Source organism: Labeo rohita, unplaced genomic scaffold, assembly GCF_022985175.1.
Source record: "Labeo rohita strain BAU-BD-2019 unplaced genomic scaffold, IGBB_LRoh.1.0 scaffold_1245, whole genome shotgun sequence".
NCBI classification, from domain to species: domain Eukaryota; kingdom Metazoa; phylum Chordata; class Actinopteri; order Cypriniformes; family Cyprinidae; genus Labeo; species Labeo rohita.
Window position 1 is genome coordinate 1 of NW_026127390.1, and position 23,821 is coordinate 23,821.

At 35.6% G+C, this 23,821-nt stretch overlaps 2 protein-coding genes and 1 pseudogene across 2 annotated transcripts; all 3 read left to right on the top strand.

Annotated features, from left to right (window-relative positions):
• Nucleotides 1-52: 52 nt before the first annotated feature.
• LOC127157901 (stonustoxin subunit beta-like) lies at nt 53-1,694 on the top strand (annotated as a pseudogene).
• A 3,137-nt stretch (nt 1,695-4,831) lies between these two features.
• Nucleotides 4,832-9,216, top strand: LOC127157900 (uncharacterized). The gene is made up of 4 exons (XM_051101084.1): nt 4,832-4,973; nt 5,604-5,789; nt 7,885-8,041; nt 8,585-9,216. The coding sequence occupies exons 3-4, from the start codon at nt 7,932-7,934 to the stop codon at nt 9,108-9,110; spliced, it is 636 nt and encodes a 211-aa protein (XP_050957041.1). The 5' UTR covers nt 4,832-4,973; nt 5,604-5,789; nt 7,885-7,931; the 3' UTR covers nt 9,111-9,216.
• A 149-nt stretch (nt 9,217-9,365) lies between these two features.
• LOC127157899 (NLR family CARD domain-containing protein 3-like) lies at nt 9,366-11,910 on the top strand. Its single transcript, XM_051101082.1, has 3 exons — nt 9,366-10,404; nt 10,495-10,668; nt 11,661-11,910. Exons 1-3 carry the CDS (start codon nt 9,380-9,382, stop codon nt 11,851-11,853), a joined length of 1,392 nt encoding a protein of 463 aa, XP_050957039.1. The 5' UTR covers nt 9,366-9,379; the 3' UTR covers nt 11,854-11,910.
• Nucleotides 11,911-23,821: the final 11,911 nt, after the last annotated feature.

The following is a 23,821-nucleotide window of genomic DNA, read 5'->3' on the forward strand; positions in this document are numbered from 1 at the left end:
GTTCTAGAGTAAGGTTAAGAATTTAATTCTCTTGTGTTCTTTTGTCTTTCAGTCTTACTGGCTGTAATCTCACTGGTCTGGATTGTGAAATTGTGTCATCAGCTCTACAATCCTCAGACTCTGCCCTGAGAGAACTGGATCTAAGTACCAATGATCTGCAGGATTCAGGAGTGAAACTGCTCACAAATGGACTGAAGAGTTCAAACTGTCAGCTGGAAAAACTGAGGTTTGACTGTCATTCATATGATGATACATGGTTTACTTCAACCCCTGTTTACTACTTATGTGTGTCTGTAGGTTGTCTGGCTGTATGGTGACAGAGGAAGGCTGTGGTTATTTGTCTTCAGCTCTGAGTTCAAACCCCTCACACCTGAGAGAGCTGGATCTGAGCTACAATCACCCAGGACAATCAGGAGTCCAGCTGCTCAAACACAAACTGGAGGATCCAAACTGTGCACTGCAGATACTCAAGTATGTGGGACATAAAAGGGTTTAAATGTTAAAGGGTTTTACTTAAGTTCATTAATATTGTTAATCTCAGATGAGTGAATTAGGTTGCATAACAAATTACTATGTATACACATTCACTGTGCAAGTTTTAGGCACTTGCTGTAAAGACAGTTTCAAACACAAGTACGTGTTCTTTAATTAAACTAAATCAAATCAATATTTTCTCTTTAAAACAGTACACTTTTATATGGCTTATGAAGTTGTACAATGTAAATCAACAATAAAAGATGTATTAAACAGTAAAAATAAATAGTAAATTTTATTTACTGTGTGATTTTGACTTCACTATTGGACTTTTTTTTTTTTTTTTTTGTAAATAAGTATTCCTAAAACAGTAGTTAGTTCAAGTTTAGCCTTTTAATAACAGTTATTATGTCATAAGCTGCCTCAGGCATACATTTGGTTCTTGCACTCTTTTAATAATCAAACATTTGTAATTTGTTCTTTATATTTGTCTCTTTCTAGTTTAGATCATGGAAGCAATATTAGAATCACACCAGGATTAAGAAAATGTAGGCCTTTTCTTTCTTACTCATTCAAACACACACACACACACACACATACACAGAGAGAGAGAGTGCTAAAACTATCCATTTATGTCTCACCTGTCTCCTTGTGTTCAGATGCCTGTGATCTCACACTGGATCCAAACACTGTAAACACTCAACTTATGCTGTCTGATGAGAACAGGAAGGTGGTGCATATGAAAGCACAGCAGCCGTATCCTGATCATCCAGAGAGATTTGATACATATCCCCAGGTTCTGTGTGGAGAGAGTTTGAGTGGACGCTGTTATTGGGAGGTTGAATGGAGTGGGAGAGTGACTGGCATTGCCGTGACATATAAAGGAATCACCCGGAAGGGAGTGAGTGACTGTGTTTTTGGATGGAATGACAAATCCTGGAGTCTCTTCTGTTCTGATAACAGTTACACTGTTTGTCACAATAATGACAGAACTGACTTAATTGCACCTTCACCCCCCCCTCTAACAGAGTAGGAGTGTACCTGGACTGGCCGGCCAGCACTCTGTCCTTCTACAGCATCTCTGACACACACACACTCACACACTTACACACATTCAACTCCACATTCACTGAACCTCTCTATGCTGGATTCAGGGTTTATGATTCCTCAGTGTCTTTGAGAAATATCTGAACAGTGTTTCTTTCAAGTTGTCACAAACTTTTTTCTTTTTTTTTTTTTTTTTTTTTTTTAATTTTACATACAACTTGCACAGCTAAATGATGAAATGCAATTTCTGTGCTAGATACATCTCATGAAAATTCATGGAATTGTTCTGTTTGCTGTTTTAGACTTCACAGCTCAGAAAAGTCACTAGTGAAGGGTTTTGAGACTTTGCAGTTGTCATACCAACCGTTACTAAAGACTAAAGAAGTGATGTTGATTTTGTATAAACACTTATACATAACTTGAATGTTTAAGTCTGCCTTATTTTATAAAATAAATATATTAAAAAATATATTTTGAGATCTGTTTTATTATTATTTTGAGATTTTGTTGAAAATCATGTCACTGTTTTTAAGATAATTAAACTCAGATCTTTAGTTTTAGAGAGAGGGAAACACTGCACAAGTTCAAGCTTTATTGTATGTATATATATACAATATGTTTACAGTATTCAATATCTTGTATAATGTTTCAGTTCTTCTCTAGTCATGGTTCTGTTCCAATGGTGGCCCTTTTGTTGTATGAGAACTTAAAATGCCTTGCAGCCAGAATAAAAAAAATTCATGGTTCCATTGTGTGATATTACAAACTTTATAAGCATCACTTGGGCTTATGAGCAGTCTACTTCACATTGCTTTGCATATGCAATTTTTACACATTCCTATTTATGATCATTCTGATAGCATGCGAAGGTGGCAGCAGTGAGAACAGGCAGAGACAATGGTAACTTTAGCAACATTAGCCTTACAGAGTGCCAAGAAGTGCTTTTAGAAAGGCAATTTAGAAAACAAACGCGTGACTTGCTTTGTCTGGAGCTGTTGCCTGTGCATGAAGCGTTGGTATTGATTCCTAAACACTTTAATTAATAAGTTAGCTGTAAGTTACCTTATGCAGTGAAAATTTGCAAATGGTTTAAAATCACATTAACTGTGTACTGTATGGGTTTGTAAAAACTATAAATAACTATATAATTTACACCACATATTTCATTTAAATAGTTTTTTTTTTTTTTTTTTTTTTTTTTAAATGTATGCATTCCAGTCTGTGTTTTGTTGTATAGTAATTTTTGGCTCCCTCTGTGTTTAAACAAAACTTTACTTTGCGGAATTAAAACTATAACTGATTTATTAAATTCCTTGGATTTTGTTTTGTTGTTACCTTGACAACTGTTGAAATTTGCTGTTTATTTATTTTCATTTAATGTGTTTTGGATTAGTTTTGTTCAACATTAATTTAACCTAAAATGTGCTTCATGTGCTAACATCTAAATAAAACCTCCAGATGTTATTAGAGTCAATATAAGTGACACATTATTAATTACTATGATTGAATCAAGCTGACTTCATTTGGCTGTATTAGTAAAATTAACTTTTAAACAAAATGTCTCTTTAATAACGGCTGCACAGTTACTGGTTGTGTTCATTAACTCTTTGCACATGGTGATTCACATTCAATGTCTGTCACATCATGTATGTAAAATTCAGATTCAGGACTAAGTGATACAGATTTTTTGGTTATTTCATCAAGTGTCACCTGATGCAGGTGAGACATATTTAATCCTGTCTATGACAGTTTTCATATTAATCTGTTGTTTGTGACTACTGTTATGTTTTTTAAAAAAAAATTCTTGAATTTCAGTGTGATAAGGGACTGTTAGCCACAAATCATATACACTTTTACTAAATTATGGAATCTATCTGTAATACAAGATCATGATTCATTAGGGCTGTTGTGTGTGGAATTTAACAGCATTTCAAATGATGTTCTCTTTTAATAGCCTTGAAGGTTTATTTTTTAAGTCATGTAACTCAGCACATAGAGAACAGACAAAATCCAATAAATCTGTTGATGTGTGTGTGCACATAGAACATGCCATCACTTAGTTTACCACTGTAGTTTATTAATGTGAGATGCATGTTCCCATTCCCATGTCACAAGTTCTTTAGAAGGTGTGTGTAGTTTCTTTCTTTCTTTCTTTCTTTCTTTATTTGTTTATGTTTCCTGCAGGAGAAGCTGGAGGCTTTGGTCAGTGTGCTGAAACAGGATCTGGAGCTGAACTTCATCAAACAAACCTGTGAAATTGCTGCTGAGCACAGCTAGTGCTGTTTCCCAATTTGCCTGCTTCTACTATGCCCTTAAAGTATGTAGTCTTTTGGTGCTGAAAAACTACACACGTTTGAGTGTGTAGTAGAGGAGTAGGCAAGCTTTTGGACATACTATCGCGTCATACAGTTGCACCTCAAACCCCTTTATCTAAACCTCTCTACTTAACCAATCGGCCATTTACATCCGCTGTGCTTGTAGTTTTTTTTTTTCCCAACACTTTTTATGTGTTTGTAGTTTTGAACTGAATCGTTCACCAAAGTGCAATGGGTTGTAGGCAATATTAGCAATTAGAGTGTGCAAAAGGATACACACTTACAAAATCTTCCAGTGTGTGTGTGTGTGATCACAAAAGAGCATGTAACTCTCAAATCTAAACAGGAATGTTTACAGACTCATTGCATGATTCAGCCAAACAAATGCTCTGTAAATGTTGCCACCTCCTGGACATTTACCTCCTCAGAAAAAAAAAAAAGATCTGAGTGAACATCTGTGAAACTGAAATCAGTGTGAAGCATGGCCAAATTAGTTTTTACGTATTTTATTCTTCATTAGTGATACAAACACAACTTACCCATGTATATTTTTGTGTCAATATATAAATTAGATTTGTACTCTGTTGATGGCACTGCTGTTTTCATCCTGATGCTGACTTTAAGTTGATGTTTATATGAGATGCTGAACATTTATAAAAATATGGTTATCGTCTGCCTTTAGGAAATGTACAAACCTAAGCATTATAAAACACAATTTATGAGAGGAGGATGCAACCAGTTGATGATTTATTTGCAGTGAACGGAACAGAAAACTCAAACCGCAAAATATAAACTTTAATATAAACTTTAAGTATAAACAGTTTTGTACTGCTTAATTAATTGCTTAATTAATTACATACAACGTGTATGTCTTCACCCAAACTTATTCTGAATAGCTTATGTTTTGCTCTGACCCACATTATGCTGTGATCAGGGTTAAAAATAGACAAGAAAAATATAAATCAAAGATGCATTCTTCCTGTTTTTTCTCAGTTGCTTCATAAATCTCCTCCTTGAATTCAGAGTAAAGCAGGTAGAACAGGTTGATCAGCAAACAACTAAAAGCAAAACTGCAGTGTAACATCGTCAAAGAAAGAGGACGAAAAATCAGCATTAACCAGCAGAACATTTTTCATGGTGAGTACATGTTTTAAAGCTAAATGACATGAGACCACTTATGCAGTTTAAAACTGCTGTAAATGAATTTGTGTAGATTTCACCTGATTAATTCAATGGTGCATTCTGTTCTGATATCATATACAAGCTAATAATGCTCTTTTTTAAGGCTACTTTGATTTTAGCTCATGGTATGTACATTTTAACTATAAATTTATATAAATATAAATTTACAATTTAACTATAAATATTTTTTTGATCTGAAGTTATTAAGTTCACCTTTTGTATGTATGATTTAAAAAAAATCTTAGGCCAAATGTAAATAGGCCAAATAGTGACAAAAAATTATAAAAACATGTTAAGCTGAATTGAGGTTTTTGTTTGTTTTGTGTTGAGGTGGTGTTTGTGTGCTCCTGTTTGAAGTTTTGATGTTGTGCAGTAAACCAGTTTTTCTAGATATGTTTTTAGATGAAGAAGTTTACATTCAGTTTATTTATTTATTTAAAGCTTGTAACTGGTTTTAAAGTTCAAATATATTTACTACTATGCAAATAGAACAGCTGTTTGTGTGCTGTAATGTGTGATATGATGGCCTCTTGTATGTATGCATGAAGTGAATGTGCCTTCTTTACGAAGTATATGTTTTGGCAGGCCTAATAGATTTCTAAACAGAAAGAAGAGGGACAGTACTTCTAAAATGAGTCTCAGTGAGAAGACAGAGGAGGGATGTTCTCAGTCCCAGAAATCTCCAGATCTCAGGTGTGTGTCTCTGAAGCGTGACAGATCCATGGATTTGCCTGATAATCTCAATAGTGAAGCAGTGACCACTGATTAGTTGTGAGTATATACACACTAGGTTAAGTTATTTAACTGTTAACACACAGTTAATGCCTGAATATGCATCTCAGAATGTATGCAGAAAGATTACATTTTCTAAGATAAATACATATATTTTCTGCTAAGAGCCAAGAAAGTAATGACAAAGTAAATTTACAGCCTACAGTAAAATATGTAAGATAATACTGAATGGATTGTAAATTGCTGGAGAAGGGTCTGGCTGCAGACACGCACCTGGACTCTCAGACAACTGCACTTCCGGAAGTGACGTTACTTGCAGTCAATTTTATTTTTACTATTTTTTTTTTTTTTTTAAATTGAATCTCTCAACATTTTACAACAGTAGCCAGGTGGTGAAGACAAGAAAAAATAAACTAAATTACAATGCCACTTGCAATCGCCACTTGCACTCTCTGCTACCTGCAAGGACACTTGCAATCCACACAAATGGTGCGCGTTGCCAGTGGAGACCAGACGCTGTGGTCGAATAAAACTAATTTAATAGCATAACATACAGGGTCCTGCAAGTCATCTGTAGGAGATAAAAACAAGACCCGCAAATCTGTGGCCACAGAACAGCGGAATATGAATGCAATGCGCAAAGTCTCTCGTTAAGCTTTTTCCTCCCGTAGAAAACCATTAACACTTGACATGGCTTAATGTATTAAGATACATTAAGTGCCATTAAACGATCAAATTTGTAATATAGTTTATTATTTTAATGTACTTCAAGGCAAGCATATGGCCATGAACACAATGCGCAAACTTTCACTTTTATACTTGCCCAGCAAACGCTTAATGTGGCAAAACAGACTGAGATGATAAAGACCAAATTCAATATAAACCTTACTGTTGTCAAACGATATACCAGCAGATATGAAAGCGCCATAAGAAAGGCATTATGTGATATTAAAAGGACCAACTCTGTATAGGCAACCAGACGAGCCCAGAATGCAATGCGTTAAATAGATGTTTTCCTCACATAGAAAATCAGTATAAACAAAATACATCGATATAAAACAGCTGTAGAGATTATTCTTTATGGGAAAACGTGAATGTACGCGGCGTTGCATTTATTCTGGGCTCACCTGCTTGTGTGTAGTTGTTTTAATAATGAAGAGGAGCATATTGAGTTTAGTCTTTATCATCTTAATCCGTTATGCCACATTATGCCACGTTTTGCGAAGGAAAACACTATATAGCCTACATATACATTATATTAATAAACTGTATATCTAATTGATCTTTTAATTGCATCTTAATACATTAAGACATATTAAGTGTTAATGGTTTAACGGATTTGTGGGTCTTGTTTTTATCTCCTACAGATGACTTGCAGGAACCTGTTTATTATGCTAAATTAGTTTTAATCGTTTAACCAACACAGCGTCTTGTCTCCACTGGCAACGCGCACCATTTGTGTGGATTGCAAGTCACGTCGCAGGTAGCAGAGAGTGCAGGTGGCGATTGCAAGTGACATTGTAATTTAGTTTCTTTTTTCTTGTCTTCACCACCTGGGTACTGTTGTAAAATGTTGAGAGATTTGATTAAAAAATAATAAATATATAAAATAAAGTAAAAAATAAAATAGACTGCAAATTATGTCACTTGCGGAAGTGCAGGTGTCTGAGAGTGCAGGTGCATGTCTGCAGCCAGACCCTATTGAATTGCTGAGTAAAACATATAAGGCTGAAAATATGAAAAACATATGGGCACAGGCCCACAACTGAGGCACAACTGAAACAATGAATGTTTTTTATTTGTTTGTGGAGGACCTGTTGAGGTGAAGAGTGTGTGGCTTTTATGTGTCGCTATGTTGTTTTGTAAACCAGTTTTTCTAGTCATTGTGATCTCACATGACCTGAAGGAGTTTACATTCAGAACATGCATTTTAGAATGTAATTGTTTAAAATAAAAGTTCAAAATAAATTAAAAGTAAACTTCAAAAATACATTTAAAACTAAATTATTAGTATAACTGACTGTGATATGAATATATGTGTATGCTATAGAGGTCTTTATTTATGCAGTGTCTATTGTCTTCGTATGTATGAAGGATGTGAATTTTTTTTCATTTTTGAAGTATGTATTGGCAGGCCTGTTAGCTACACTGAGAGTGACACTGCTTCTGAGATGAGCGTCAATGAGAAGACAGAAGAGGGGTGTTCTCAGTCCCAGAGATCTCCAGATCCCAGCTGTGTCTATATTTAACGATCATAATTTCAGTGTTGAAACAGTAATCACTGATTCTATGTGAGTATAAACATGATGGATCAAGTTAGTTATTTAACGGTTAACATATTAGCTCGTATGTGAAAATGCATTACATTTTCTTAAAAAAAAAAAAAAAAAATTACATGTACTATTTAAATTTATGGAAGAGGTCAAATTATATATAGTAAAAACAATGTCATTATGCACTGTGAGAATTAATCATTGTGCGAATTAATTTGAGCCACTACGAGAGATGAACCGAACTGGCATTGAACGGTTTGATGCTCATGCATCTGTGAAGTTGAACAGAGACTTGCTTTGCTGTCAGGACCAGCTTTTTTGAAAATTAGAAATGCTTGTATAACTTAAATAACATGACATCAGACTATAATTAGACCAGCAAAACAGTATGACACCTTCCATTCAAATAAAATAATATAATTATTTAAACAGCTTTTCATCTCCATCCATTTTTCTGTATGCCCCTGTCCAGTTTTGATTTGATTCATTCTGTTTTCATTTAACAAGAGAATAAACTAAAAAGTGATGGAGTGATGGTTATTTTTCTTCTTGTGTCATCAGTGTTGGAACATATGATCAGACCGCAGACCAGCTGAGGAATTCTCCTCAAACAACTGATGAACTACAAAGAATCAAAGACCAACACAAAACCAGCATGAAGAACAAGTATGATACATTATTTGAGGGAACCAAACCCCAAGAGAATAAAACTCTCCTGAACAGGATCTACACACAGCTCTACATCATAGAGGGAGAAAGTGAAGGAGTGAATGAAGAACATGAAGTTTTACAGATGGAGAAAACAGCCGGAACAAAACACTCACAAGACACAATTGACTGCAATGACATCTTTAAAGCTTCACCTGAACCAGGATGTGAGGAGAAAGACCAAATCAAGACTGTTCTTACTAAAGGCATCGCTGGAATCGGAAAAACTGTCTCTGTGCAGAAGTTCAATTCTGGACTGGGCCGAGGGAAAAGCCAATCAGGATGTAGATTTCATGTTTGTGCTTTCATTTTGAGAGCTGAACTTGATCCGAGATCATCAGTACAGTCTTCACAGACTTCTGCTGGACTTTCATCCTGAACTTCAAGATCTGGACTCAAAGATTTATGAGGAGTGTAAAGTTGTGTTCATCTTTGATGGTCTGGATGAAAGCAGAATCACACTGATGTTTTCAGATGATCAGAAAGTTTGTGATGTGACTGAGACTTCATCAGTGGGTGTGTTGATGTCAAACCTCATGAAAGGAGAGCTGCTTCCCTCTGCTCTCATCTGGATCACCTCCAGACCAGCAGCAGCCAATCAGATCCCCTCCAAATACATCAACCGTCTGACCGAAATTCAGGGATTCAATGAGTCTCAGAAGAAGGAATATTTCAGGAAGAGAATCAGTGACCAGCATCAAGCCAGCAGAATCATCTCACACAACAAGAAGCCTCCACATCATGTGCCACATCTCTGTCTTCTGCTGGATCTCATCCACTGTGCTTCAGAAGCTCCTGAAAGAAGATCTGAGTGCAGAAATCCCTCAAACTCTGACTGAAATGTACATCCACTTCCTGCTGATTCAGATCAACATGAGGAATCAGAAGTATGAAGAGAGAGATCCAGAGAAACTCCTGCAGTCCAACAGAGAAGTGATTGTGAAACTTGCTGAAGTGGCTTTCAAACAGCTGATGAAGGGCAGTGTGATGTTCTATGAGGAGGACCTGATTGAGAGCGGCATAGACGTCACTGATGCCTCAGTGTATTCTGGGATTTGCACTGAGATCTTTAAGGAGGAATCTGTGATTCATCAGAGGAAAGTCTACAGCTTCATTCATCTGAGTGTTCAGGAGTTTCTCTCTGCTTTCTATGTGTTTTATTATTATGTAATGATACATATTGACAAATTACAGTTTTTTGATGTAGTGCATAATCTGCATAGAGAAATAATCAATAAAGCCCTTAAGAGTGAGAATGGACATCTGGATCTGTTCCTGCGGTTCCTGCTGGGCGTCTCACTGGAGTCCAATCAGAGACTCTTACAGGATCTACTGACACACACAGAGAACAGCTCAGAGAGCATCAGGAGAACCACACAGTACATTAAAGACAAGATCAAAGATGGACATGAACTCTCCACTGAAAGATCCATCAATCTGTTCCTCTGTCTGCTGGAAGTGAAAGATCAGACTCTGTCCAGAGAGATTCAGGAGTCTGTGAAATCAGACAAACACTCAGATAAAAAACTCTCTCCGTCTCAGTGCTCATCAATTGCCTACATGCTTCAGATGTCAGAGGAGGTGCTGGATGAGCTGGACCTCATGAAATACAACACATCAGATGAGGAGAGAAGAAGACTGATACCAGCTGTGATCAATTGCAGAAAAGCTCTGTGAGTGTTATTCCCAAACATTTATATTAAAAATGACAATGTATTAAAAAGGTTTAAATAACATATTTCATTCTATATTTTGTCAAATAGTCTTGCTGGTTGTAATCTCACTGCTCAGGATTGTGAAACTGTATCATCAGCTCTTCAGTCCTCAAACTCTGTTCTGAGAGAGCTGGATCTGAGTAACAGTGACTTGCAGGATTCAGGACTGAAGCTGCTCTCAGATGGACTAAAGAGTCCAAATTGTCAGCTGGAGATACTGAGGTAAGTTATTATAATATTTTTCCCATGTCCAGTTTATTTGAGATAAAAGAAATATTAATGAATTTTGAATTGAATTCAATTTTATTTGTACAGCACTTAATACATATTGTTTTAAAGCAGTTTTGCAAAAAATGCATGTTTCAGTGTGATAGGACCTTAAACTCTGTTGAGGTGTTAAAGAAAAACATTAAAGGGAACCAGACTCACAATATACCAAAGTAGGCTAACTGCGATGGTCACATTGCGCAGGGTTTGATTTAATCAAATAAATTTATGCTTTACCAGTTTTTGTTGAGAAACAAGCATGTTTCCTAAATATCTGCAAACATAGCTGTATTTAGTACAGTCTTAAGTCAGAAACATTACAAACATCACCTTTAATATTTACTATATTCAGTGAAGAGTATGCAATGTTATTTTACATCTGATTATTTAATTTCTGTACCTGAACACAATTGTTAGACCTACCTAAAAAACACTGTTTAATTGTCTTTGTTGTATTTATTTGTGCTATTGCTTGTAATTTGTTTATTCCTTCTAATCTGTTAGCTAAGCTGGCTGTTTTTGATGAGGTATCATAATTGGGTCAAAACAACAAAAACTATTTTATAACACTTTTCCCTGAAGAACCCTAAAGAAAGGTTACCTCAACATTTTTTTACTATATATCACAATAAATTGAAAAGGCAATACATTTAAAATGTCACTCTATTGCATCACATTGAACAGTGCTTCATCATTTATAACAAAAGGTGATTTTTACTCTTCAAACTTTATCACCTATAGGTATAGTGATGAAACACTGTTCAGTGTGATGCTATAGAGTGACATTTTTTATGTATTTTACTGTCTCTTTAATCTGTTGCGTTATGACATGAGTAAAAATCTGTTGAGGTAACCTTTCTACAGAAAGTTTCTAATGTATCATTGTTTTCTTCTTTTATTTAATCTCCTGCTTTATAGATGATCTCTCTCTCTCTCTCTGTCTGTAGATTGTCTGGCTGTATGGTGACAGGGGAAGGCTGTGGTTATTTGTCTTCAGCTCTGAGTTCAAACCCCTCACACCTGAGAGAGCTGGATCTGAGCTACAATCACCCAGGACAATCAGGAGTCCAGCTGCTCAAACACAAACTGGACGATCCGAACTATAAACTGAAGATACTCAAGTATGTACAGCTGATATGATTAATTTATGTGTCTGTATGTGATGGGGATCACCTAAGATCTTGTAAGAAATTTCTTCAAAATTCTTTTTCTGTTTAAAAATGCTGTGCTTATTTATTCATTTGTTTTTTTTACTCTGAATGAATACAGCAGAATCCATTTTTTTCAACTTGTTTTGGCTTTAACCACTTTTTGAAGGACACAGTGAGGTGTTTACAATGGAAGTGAATGGAGGCCAATCTGTAAAGGTTAAGATGTTTACAGTTTCAAGAGTATAGTCACAAGATATATATAGTATGTTTGTTAATGTTATCTTAGTTTGCCGAAATCAGTAAACAAGTCGCATCCAAGTTTATGGATTTGTTGCATTGACAGTGTAATACTGTAAATAAGGGGTGGGCAAAACTGGCCCTTGAGATCCACTTTCCTGCAGAGTTCAGCTCCAACCCTAATCAAACACACCTGAACAAGCTCATCAAGGTCTTCGGGATTACTAGAAAGCAACAGGCAAATGGGATTAATTTGAGTTTAAGCTAAACTTTATATCTGAAATAATAACAATTAATGAAAGTGCTTTTAGAAAATAGGCCTCACATTTAATCCAAATACTGGCATCATTTGCTTCTGTTGTAAGTGCCTCACCACCAGAGGCAATATTTGTAGGAGGCAGTACTCGAACATCTGGCGACTTGAGGTCCTTTCCCAGTCCTGTCCCTCTCTCTTACTTAATTTTCTTGTCAGTTCTCTATACTGTCATCCCAATAAATGCAGAAATAATAATGCAAGAGGTGTTTAATTTACAAAACACAAACTCAGGATCATGAAGAAACACTGGAAGAACACTAACCAACTCAATACTTGGACAAAATTGGACAAAATGAGACAAACATAGGTCTATGTAAGCAACTAAACAAGAACATAATGAGCAACTAGGGCAACCAACAAGATCACACTTAGAAATGGGTTGCCAACAAGAAAACACTTTGAGACAAACTAAAGAACAAAATAAGAGCATTATATTGCTCTTTGAGACTTGTGACTGAGCCTTTTAACACTTCTGTGTCAGAGAAAAAAATCTGCAGCCATCTTTAGAAATCTGTCTTTGAACTGCCTGTTGAAGAGTTATTAACTGGTGAAGTGGGTTTACTTATTGTAGAGTTAATGCAAGTTATCATGTGCATTGTAATGTTTAAAGCAGATGTCATAAATGTCAGTAGACCGGGAAGATTTTAAAATTGAGAGGTTCGTTCATAAATTTGTACGACCTTACCTCCTATCATTAGGCCACAACCTTGCAACCCAAAGGTCGTGGGTTCGAGTCTCAGGTCTGGCAGGGATTGTAGGCGGGGGGAGTGAATTACTAGCACTCTCTCCACCCTCAATACCACGACTGAGGTGAGACCCTTGAACAAGGCACCGAACCCCCAACTGCTCCCTGGGCGCTGCAGCATTGCCCACTGCTCTGGGTGTGTGTTCATGGTGTGTGTGTTTGTTCACTACTCACTGCTTTGTGTGTGCACTTGGATGGGTTAAATGCAGAGCACAAATGAAAAAGGGGTGGAGCTACATAAGGTCCATATCCATCATAAGGTCCATGTCCATCCTGTCCAAAGGGAATAAAGAAACAGAATGTGTAAAAGATCATCAGCCGTATCCTGATCATCCAGAGAGATTTGAGCGCGTTGAGCAGGCTCTGTGTCAACCGAGTCTGACTGAACGGCATTACTGGGAGGTTCAGTTTGAAGGGTGGGCCCATATAGCAGTGGCATATAAGGGAATCAACAGAAAAGAAGGGAGTGACTGTCGATTTGGACTCAACAACAAGTCCTGGAATCATTATTGTTGTGATAACATTTTCTCTGTCTGGCACAATAAAGTGAGGAAAAACATTCCTGTCCCTTCACCCTCCCCTAAGAGAATAGGTGTCTATCTGGACTGGCCAACCGGCACGTTGTCCTTCTACAGCGTCTCTGACGCACGCACACTCACACTCTTACACACATTTAACACCACATACACTGAACCCCTCTATGCTGGGATTGTGGTTTATTATGGTCATTCAATGTCTCTGTGTCAGATTTAACAACCTCTTGTGCAGAACCACAGAGACACACAGTGTGATATAAAATCACATTATAATATGAAGTCACATTTACCAGAAATGTTGTCCCAGTTAGGAGATATACATTAATGTGTTCACTCTGATTGTGACACTCTTTTTTAAAGCCTTGACATCTTTAACTGTATATTTATATTACATATTATATTATATATATTATATACTATATATTTGCTATATGCTTTATTGTCTGTTAGCAATTTTTTTTTCTCTGCATTTTTGGTGGTTTTGTCAAAACATTTGGTCAGGTAACCTAAAATGTGTTTCTTGTGCTAACATCTACATTAAACCACCAGTTTTGTTTGTTGTTCTAAATAAAAGCAAGATATGAAATAATATAACTGAATCTACTTCATTCTTCATTAGGTTGAAGTAGCAAAAGTGACTGAAGGTCAGAATCTTTACAAGGTAACATCTACATGGTGTAACAATGGGTTACTAAATCTTTGCACATGGTGAATCACATTTAATGTTTGTTACATTATGTCTCAGATTCAGGACTGAGAGATCCAGGTGAAGGTCTTTATTTATTTAATCAAACATGTGATTAGTGTGTGATTAAAGCATGTGTTCAGTCACACTCACACACTCTCTGCTCTCTACACTATGTGAGTATGCTTTGGAGAATCAATCCAAGCCTTGTCTGAGCAGCGTATCAACACAGCAGCCAACCACAATTAGACAATCAGCAGTTCAAAAACCAATCAGAATTTGAAGACGGCTGGAAGAGATTCTAGAATGCAGGACAGGGGCGTTTCTAGGATTTTAAAACATCCGGGGCTGGTGCCAAAGCATCAGGGGCTAGTGGTAGTGGGTGGGAGCTCACATCATGCTCACATAAGATTTTGTTAGACACAAGTGGTTGAACCTGGATACTTCTAGGTGGGTCCGGGGGCATTAAACCGGGGGTTAAAGACCTTGTCACACTATTAACAATAGTAAATAGTAATCACTGCAAATAGCAAACATATCAAAGTATTATAACTAAATTATAACATTACAAAATATGTTAGACAAATAAAATTATTTATAACTATAATAAAAATATTTATAACTGTAACGAATATATAGTTGCATGCAAAAATAGGGCCCTATTTTTTCCCCAAATTCCGTTTTATTTTATTTTTTTCCAATTCTGTTTTCTGTTTTCAGGTCTTCGTTTTAATGGTTAAATTTAGTTGTATTAATCAAAATGTAATTAATCATGTGTAATTAATTAAAACCATGAATCTTATACAATTTACCGTCAATCAGTGGCGCGTGCCTCTGTAGACATGTCCCTGGCCACCCCTGTGGCCCCCCCGTGCTGACCAAATAAAACAATTATGAATTTATTAAGATTTTACACACGAGCGCCAAAAGCGGAACTAATGCGACGCATCTTTCTACACGGGTAAATTAGAGCGGCGCACCGAAACACTGTGGCGCTGCTCGGTGAATGAGAGCGCAGCAACAACTAACTACTCTTGGATAGAGGAGCTACGATTCATTTCTCCTGTTGCAAGAGTCGAAGGTAAGCGAAACAATTTCATGTTGTACGCTGGAGTTTTGTTCATGCTGGAGTTTTTGTTCAATTGAACTGACACACTGTATTTGCACACTGTACTGTATTTATCATTTTTATCATTTTTATGGCCCTACCTCTTTTGCACCTGCACTCACTCTTGTACATAATAAATGTTTGTATGATTTTAAAGTAAAATAAAGTTTATAATCTTTAAATATCATTTGTTGTCATTTTTTAATGTACCCCTCTGGTTAAACACTGGCCCCTTCTTGGCCCCCCTAGTAAAATTTGTCTAGAACCGCCACTGCCGTCAATGTATCAAAAGTTAAGAAAAATTACATGTTTAAAAAATGTGAAATGTTTTATTTTTTTCTCACTTTACGTTTTATTGTTACCAAATATGTTTAGCATGTCTGTTTATTTGAATGTTTAAAAACAACTTTTATTTATTTTTACAATAGCCTTATGGAATTCTGTGTTGTGTATTTTTCTGGTTATCAAATGAAGGTATAACATATTGATTTAATTGATCTTTTAATGAAAATTATATTTTATTTTTTGCAGATAAAGGGGATTTACTATTAAAATGTAAAACGTGGAAGAAATATTGTGTGAATTTTTTTAAATAAATCTTTATTAATTAATAGTAGTAGTAGTAGTAGGCACGTACATTATACTGAATGATTAATAAAGTTAAACCGAACTTTTACTTTGACGGGTTGCCGTGAATGCCTTTACATTTCTGTGTGTATATTTAACGCTTGTTTTTCTCGAATGAAACAGTGAAACGCTCATGAAGTGACTCTCAAATCAGGGTATCTTCCGTCCATTCGTTTTTTGATTTAATATTGAATGAAGAAACATGAGAAAACGGCTCCTTTATCGTTTTTTCATTTTTTTTCCAGAAAAACGAAAAACAAGAATTCAGCCTGATTTTTCGTTTTTCGTTCAGGGGTGGAAAATGAATAAACAGTTTGAATATTCGATTTCTACAAGTGGGCGGAACGAAACGCCCCTTTCTGCTGATTGGTCAGCCAAGATCAACGGATTGAATGGATAATTAACGCGTTTATTGCAACTACATTTAAACTTTTCTCATCAAACAACCACACTAACGAATAGCTCGACACAACCCGTACTGGAACAGAGCCTAGACAGGGCTTTCTTCTATATAGACATAAATGTACTTACGCTTTGCATTAGTTGGCGGGGTTTAATGGCACATAAAAAAAAAAAAAAAAGAAAAAAGGTGAAAGTCATGATTCTCTGCCATTAAAAGTGCAAGCAGGACATTTATTTATTTAGTCATTTAGTTAGTTAGTTATGTAGTTATTTATTTAGTTATTTCCAATAAATAAACAAACAAACAAATAAATAAATAAATCGATAAATAAATGAATCAGATAATAACAAGGTGAGTACCTGTAGACCTAACCTATAGTTCATACAGTTCCAATAAGTTGCAATGGGTTAAATAAACTCTAAGCAGATAAACGCGCCCTGTCATCTGAAGACCAGTAGTGAAGTGTAAATACACAAGTCATAATTTTGTTTTTGCTGAGTTTATTTCATGAATACTGGGTATTAACTGTTGTCAAGTAATTGATGTGTTTTATTTTCTCTGCCAACTAAACTTCTAGAACAAGTCGTTGTGCGTTCTCTCCGCTCTGTCATTGTACACATAAACATTAACATTTACTTCACCTCAAGGCAAATCCTTAAATGAATGGTATTCAGAACCAAGCATAAAAAATATAAGTAGCCATGTAAAATATAAATATGCTAGCCTATTTAAAATTAGTGCCATTAAAAACATTTCTTTTAACATAATAACATTTTATGTGTGTGTGTGTGTATGTATGTATGTATGTATGTATGTAAAATATAAATGTATGCTAGCCTATTTAAAATTAGTGCCATTATAAACATACATACATATATACATACATACATACACACATACACACACACACACATATATATATATATATACATACATACATACATACACACACACACACACACACACACACACACACACACATATATATATATATATATACATACATACATACATACATACACACACACACACACACACACACACACATATATATATATATATATATATATATACATACATACATACATACATATACACACACACATATATATTAACATATTTTAACATATATTGGACTTGCAATTCTCATTCACTCCAAAGTTTCTATAGCCTGTTTGCGATTTACCTGCTAAAATATTTTTGTAAAGAAGGCTTCTTCAGTCAGGTCCCAATAATACACAGCAAATTCGGTGGTGTTAAAATTTCAGTGTAAGGCCTTATGGTGTTGAAGTGTTAAAATAAAAGTGTACATTTACTGTAATAAACACCAGCTAGTGTGAAATGATGCCCCCAAGTGGTGTAATATTTTGGTGTTGCGCTTCCAAACACCTGTCCAGTGTTAATTGTACATACGGGAACTTGAAGCAATTGAGGCAATGCAGTCCGCATTTGACTGTGAAAATAATGGCGTCTCTTTCGGTAGAGTCTTGCGATTGAAAGCAAAACACAAAGGTAAGATTAAGAATATTCACTTTTAACATGTTGTTTTAATACAACTACATTTAATTGATACGCAGAGTTCATTTTAATATGTTTTATTTCCATGAGACGCAACGTAAACTAGCTTTAGTGAGTCACTGGCAGGCTATATAGGCCTATCTTGTAACATTTGTTTTAGTGAAATCGGACATTTCGAAACATTAGAACTGCGTTATTTATTGTAACTATACGGCTTTATTTTTTGATCGGATTAATTCAATTTTATAGGAATTTTGGGCGCGAACATCTACACTGGTTTGGTGCTTATTTTACATACGGGACATTTCCGTCGTCATGTTGGTCGTTTGAAAGAAAGGAGAACCGCGCTTGAAGCACACAGTTATGGTCTTTTCTCTGTTCAATACAAGATAAAACCACAGGTAAGGCTTACAATCCTGATTATGTTTGTTTTAAATGACGGCCAATCTATTTTTATAGTTTGAGTAAGTTATATGTGGTTAGTGTGTAAAAGTAAAGTTGTTAAAAAGTTATTATAGAGGATACCTATTTCTGAAGCAGGGTGCCGGAATGTTAAAGCTGTTTAAAACATTCTGCATTTTAGTAAGCTATTTTGTACATTTTGTAACTGTTAATTGTTAGTGAAAACTGAATTTCATATATGGCCGTAGGCTGTTTTTTAATCGAATAATTTCAATTTGCGTAGAAACTTTGGCGCGAACATCCACACTGGTTTGGTGCTTATTTTACATACGGGACATTGCAGTCGTCATGTTGTTGGTCGTTTGAAACAGCGCGCTTGAAGGACACAGTTATGGTCTTTTCGCAAATCAATGCAAAATAAAGCCACAGGTAAGACTTACACTCCTGATTGTTTGTTTTGATAAATAAAATGATGATTTATATTGTTTCATATTGAATATATGTGAACTGTTGATTTTTACTAATTTAAATTTTAAAAGACAATCAATTTTACGTTTTAAAATGGGTACAAAACGAACCATAAATTTTGTGTACCGTTACACCCCTAAGCATTAGTTAATTTCTGATACAAAGACAGCATTCCACACCTTTTTTTTTAATTTATATGCCTATTTTAATGTAGGAATGCTTTTTTAAACATGTTTTTTTTTTTTTTTTTTTGAAGCAAAACATAAACATTATGCTGTTAAAAGTGCAGTACCAACATCACAAAAAGTACATAAAGCTTACTGGATCGTCTTATGATTCTGTAATCAAGGATGGTAAGTGCTCCTAAATGGTGATATCTGGCTAATAATTGTAATATGGTTTATATGCATTCCATTGTTAATAACAAGTCTTTCCCTCACTTGGATGCTCAATGATATTTTCTTTTGTAAATATAAAATGAAATAACAATTATAATGTAAAAGCAGAAACATTGCTTTTTTTATTCTATATTAATTATTTCTTTTTCACCTCTTATACGTGGATAGGTTAGGTTACTAAAAAGGAAACTTCCCCAGATCAGATTCAGGGATTTTTGGTCAATTGCTGTAAATTGTCAACTTCCAAATCAAAATCAGTGAATTTGAGGGAAATGGTTAAGAATGGATGATGGATGAGATCTTTTATTTAAATCTTTTTTCCTGTTCACCTATTTCTGTTCCGTAATTTCCATTTTGTCTTTCCAGTCAAGCAGAAGTTTGACATCTCCACAGATCATAAGGTTTTTTTGGCTGACGAGACTGGAACAGAAGTAGATGAAGATGTTTTTGCTGACATTATTGAGCAGAAGCCTGACACTCTTTGGATGGTAATTGATGCTGTGGCTGTAACAGGTATGAAAAGATGTATATGTATGTAAATGTGTATATATGCTTTTGTTCTAAATTTCTATTTGATTTTAAGACTCTCCTGCACACACAAGCTATCCATCTTCAAATGAGACAGATGCACCATCACTTCATTCAGTTGCATCATCGTCAGACACACAGCCATCAGACAGTGATGGTCCTTTCTTCCCACCTAAAAGAACTCGTTCTGATGACCATTTGCAAGAAGCTAAGGAGGTAATATGTGCTTTTGCTATATATGTGCCACTTGCTGATGAACTTGTTGCAGGCTCGTCGCAATCCTACTAAAATGTGAATGTTGTTTTGTTAGATGATTTTACAATTTTTTTTTTTTTTTTTGTTTGTTTGTTTTTAAGCTTGTGAAAAGTGTTTTAGAAAAAAAGCCTGCTGGGGAGAAGATATTGCAGGAATACAAAACAACTGGGAAAATCACAGATTCCACAAGACGGATTCTTGTGAACGCATTAGTTGGAGACATGATCGATAAATATGGGTTGGGTAAAGGATGTTGTTCCCTTTCCTCTGTTTAAATAATTTGACTATACAGTGTGTGAATAACCATTCTAACTACTCAGTTAAGCACACTTAATGACTAAATAGAACAATGTAGCTTTTTTTTGTTTACTTAGGAGTATTCCACCTAAGGAGATCAGAGTTAAATATACAGTTGGGATTGTGACTCTGTTTCCCTCTCTCAAAGATCCCTTTTCCAGAAAAGGCTGTGTGAGTTCTCTATTTTACTTTTTAGTAAGGATGCATGTTGTTATTATTAGCATGCCATATAATTATCACTACTTTTTGGCCTGTTTATATATTTCATTTGTTAATAATAATTTTTAATATGTTTGGTTGACGGTGTTTTACTTTGTAACGGAAAAACAAACTACAGAACCCATAAGGCATTGCAACAAGTAGGAGGAGTTGGTAGCCAGAAGGAAATGGAGGAAATCGGGTTAATTTAGATGCAGGTGTGTGCATGTGGGTGAAGGCTTCTTTCCACTACACCAAGAGCCAAAGTTGAAGCAGTTTGAACTGCCTGGAGTCTTTAGATGTTTAAAATGTGCCAGAATTTAGACAAGATTTGAGATGACTGTGTTTTAAAAGCTTTGTTTGCTGCACTGCGGAAGAGTGTTTCGACTACCAAGGTTCCAGCAAGCTGCTCCTTTCCATAGCAGTGTGTGGGCTATACAAATGCTTAATCAACAGACAGTAAGCACCGCTGTGAAGTATGATGTCGACCATGAACCAACGAGACTGAAGGTTTTCGTGTCACAAGGCTTACGCCAGCTACACAGTGGACGAGTGTTCGGATGTTCGTTTATCAGCTGTGTTTGAACTGTGTGGGGTTGGAATGCTGTGATCGTGAGTGAGTTTCGTCTAGTCTCGGACAGGCCGCAAATATTCTGATTGTACGTTGGACTTCAGGTAGGCCTTGAACAGTTTATCCTCGCTCCTAATTGAAGCCTTAAATCACCACTGACTCTTATTCCATACACACATTCACACACCTCTACACAAGCCCACAAACAGCAAACATCCTTCTCTTGAACCTTGTTTAAGAACACAAACTTTCAAATGCATTATGTTTGGTTTGCTTCCATTATGGACTTGGACTGAAAAGGACTTGATACCTTCACAAGCATATTGTGTCTGAATATTGACAAACATTTTGATCTCTAGTCATTTATCTTTGAAGACTCTTCTGCCTGTTTTGAAAGATGATTGTGATCTAATGGTTGCTCCTATGATGATTATGTCATGAGATAATTTTCTTTTTTTTGTTCTTGTAATTGGTTTTGCACTTTGATATGCTTCGAATAAGCAAGATATAGGGAAAAAGAAAAGAGTCCCCATTTTGAGTTAAATTAAAAAAGAATGTTTTTCAATTGTAAAAGTGAGCTTATTTTGTATTTGTATTGTTCTGTGAAGTGTGATTGGGGTTACGGGCCTATCTAGAATCACTACGTCACAACTTTGATAATAAACAGTGTACTGATTGTGTGAGCGCGCATTACTTAAATTTCTTTCCTCAGCAGCGGAAACGACTTAATATTCTGTCATTTACAGTCATAACAGATAAGAGCAGGACATCATTTGAAATGGAAAAAATGTATTTTTATTTGTGTAAAATCAAAATGAGTGCAAAATTAATCCCTTTGAAAAATATAGAAAACATGCGCTGCTTTACTCTCCTTGAACATCTTTGAACATCAACGGACGCGTCTACTTTTAACAGTCTACATTAAGATTATTTGACATTAAATGCATTATATAAATTCGGAATAAATCACAGCATGTTTCATGCAAAAAAAACGTGACTTACAGTCCAGAAAATACTGTAGGCTATAGCAAATTTTGCGCAACCCCTGGCACTTTGTGAATAGCACACAGAAGAAAGCCCTGTCTAGGCTCTGCCCCGGTACGAGTTGCGTAGAGCTATTTGTTAGTGTGGTTGTTTGATAAGAAAACGTTTAAATGTAGTTGCAATAAACGCGTTAATTATCCATTCAATTGCAGCAGCGGAGGACAATGATTCTGCACCAAATTGCGGAAGAACTGACGGGGGCGTGGTTTGATCTTCGGCTGACCAATCAGCAGAAAGTGGCGTTTCGTTCCGCCCACCGGTAGAAATCGAATATTCAAGCTGTTCATTCATTTTTCCACCCCTGAACGAAAAACGAAAAATCAGGCTGAATTCTTGTTTTTCGTTTTTCTGGAAAAAATTAAAAAACGATAAAGGAGCCGTTTTCTCATGTTTCTTCTTTCAGTATTAAATCAAAAAACGAATGGACGGAAGATACACTGATTCTCTCAGAGCAGTTCTGGAGATGTTGTTAATGTATTTATGTCCTCAGTTGGTGAAACGGCAGACGCTGAAATCACTGCGCGTGTCAGTATTACATGTGTAGAAAACGAAACCGCGCATGCGCTCCGTTCATTCATAAAAAAACACGCAGAACATGCAGGATTCATATTTAAATAGTCTTTTGCGGCATAATATTGACAGATACCAGTCCATATCGCGACTTGATTGAAGTTTAATGACCAACTTTTGATTAATTCATTCAAACTTTGACAAATTCCGTGGAAATCATAAGGCCATACTAAAAAACATTCAGGGCTGGAATAAAAACTTTCGGGGCTCGAGCCCCTAATGATTAGCCCTAGCGACGCCCCTGTCTCAGATTAAACATTATTCAGCTGTAGTGTGTAAATCATTTTAACTATCTGCTTTTTAGAAACAAAAATAATATCAATAGTAATGCACTTCCCATGAAAGCAGGTGAGTGTTCTGAATAAAGATGTGAGATTTTTTTTTTTTTTTTGACCTAGAACATTTCTTCCAATGTTGACATGATCTGTTGTTTGTGAACCACAACATCATCTATCGATTTCAGTTCATGGATATGCTGGCAGATAAATAAAGGCTTTATTTAATTATTTAAAAACTCTTATTCTCATATTCCAAATATTATGTAAGTGGACTACTGTGTCTACTACTTCTTCTACTGTGTTTTAATGTGAGACTAATCTTCATACAGTTATACTGTAGACTAGACAATGATTATGAGTTTCAGGTGAGTATAAATGTGCTGCTTCATTTATGTGTTACTGACTGCAAGAGGAGGTGGGCATGACACATTTATATGGTTAGTTCGTAAATGCAAACTTTAATAAATAACGCTATACACAAATTACATTGTTTGGATGACAACTTTTCTTCTTGCAACATGCTGTCACAGGACTCCTTTAAGAATGATACGTAAAAGCAACTGCTGTAATAGGAGTGGATGTTACAGTGGATGCACTTCTTCTGTTCGACCAGCAGATGGTTATAACCTCATACATGTCATATTAAAAAAGCCTCATTGTTTAAAAGAAGAAGAAATATATATATATATATATATATATATATATTATATTGAAGTATTGCTTCAGTTCTGTGTGTTTTGTATGTTTGTGTGTGTGCATTACAGTGAATTACA

What these genes read in the sequence shown, in the direction of transcription:
- LOC127157900 (XM_051101084.1), top strand. Translation starts at nt 7,932, where the DNA reads ATGAGAAGACAGAAGAGGGGTGTTCTCAGTCCCAGAGATCTCCAGATC. An exon ending in ACAGTAATCACTGATTCTAT is followed by an intron (nt 8,042 to 8,584) that starts GTGAGTATAAAC and finishes TTGTGTCATCAG; the next exon opens with TGTTGGAACATATGATCAGA.
- LOC127157899 (XM_051101082.1), top strand. Translation starts at nt 9,380, where the DNA reads ATGAGTCTCAGAAGAAGGAATATTTCAGGAAGAGAATCAGTGACCAGC. An exon ending in ATCAATTGCAGAAAAGCTCT is followed by an intron (nt 10,405 to 10,494) that starts GTGAGTGTTATT and finishes TTTGTCAAATAG; the next exon opens with TCTTGCTGGTTGTAATCTCA. An exon ending in TGTCAGCTGGAGATACTGAG is followed by an intron (nt 10,669 to 11,660) that starts GTAAGTTATTAT and finishes CTCTGTCTGTAG; the next exon opens with ATTGTCTGGCTGTATGGTGA.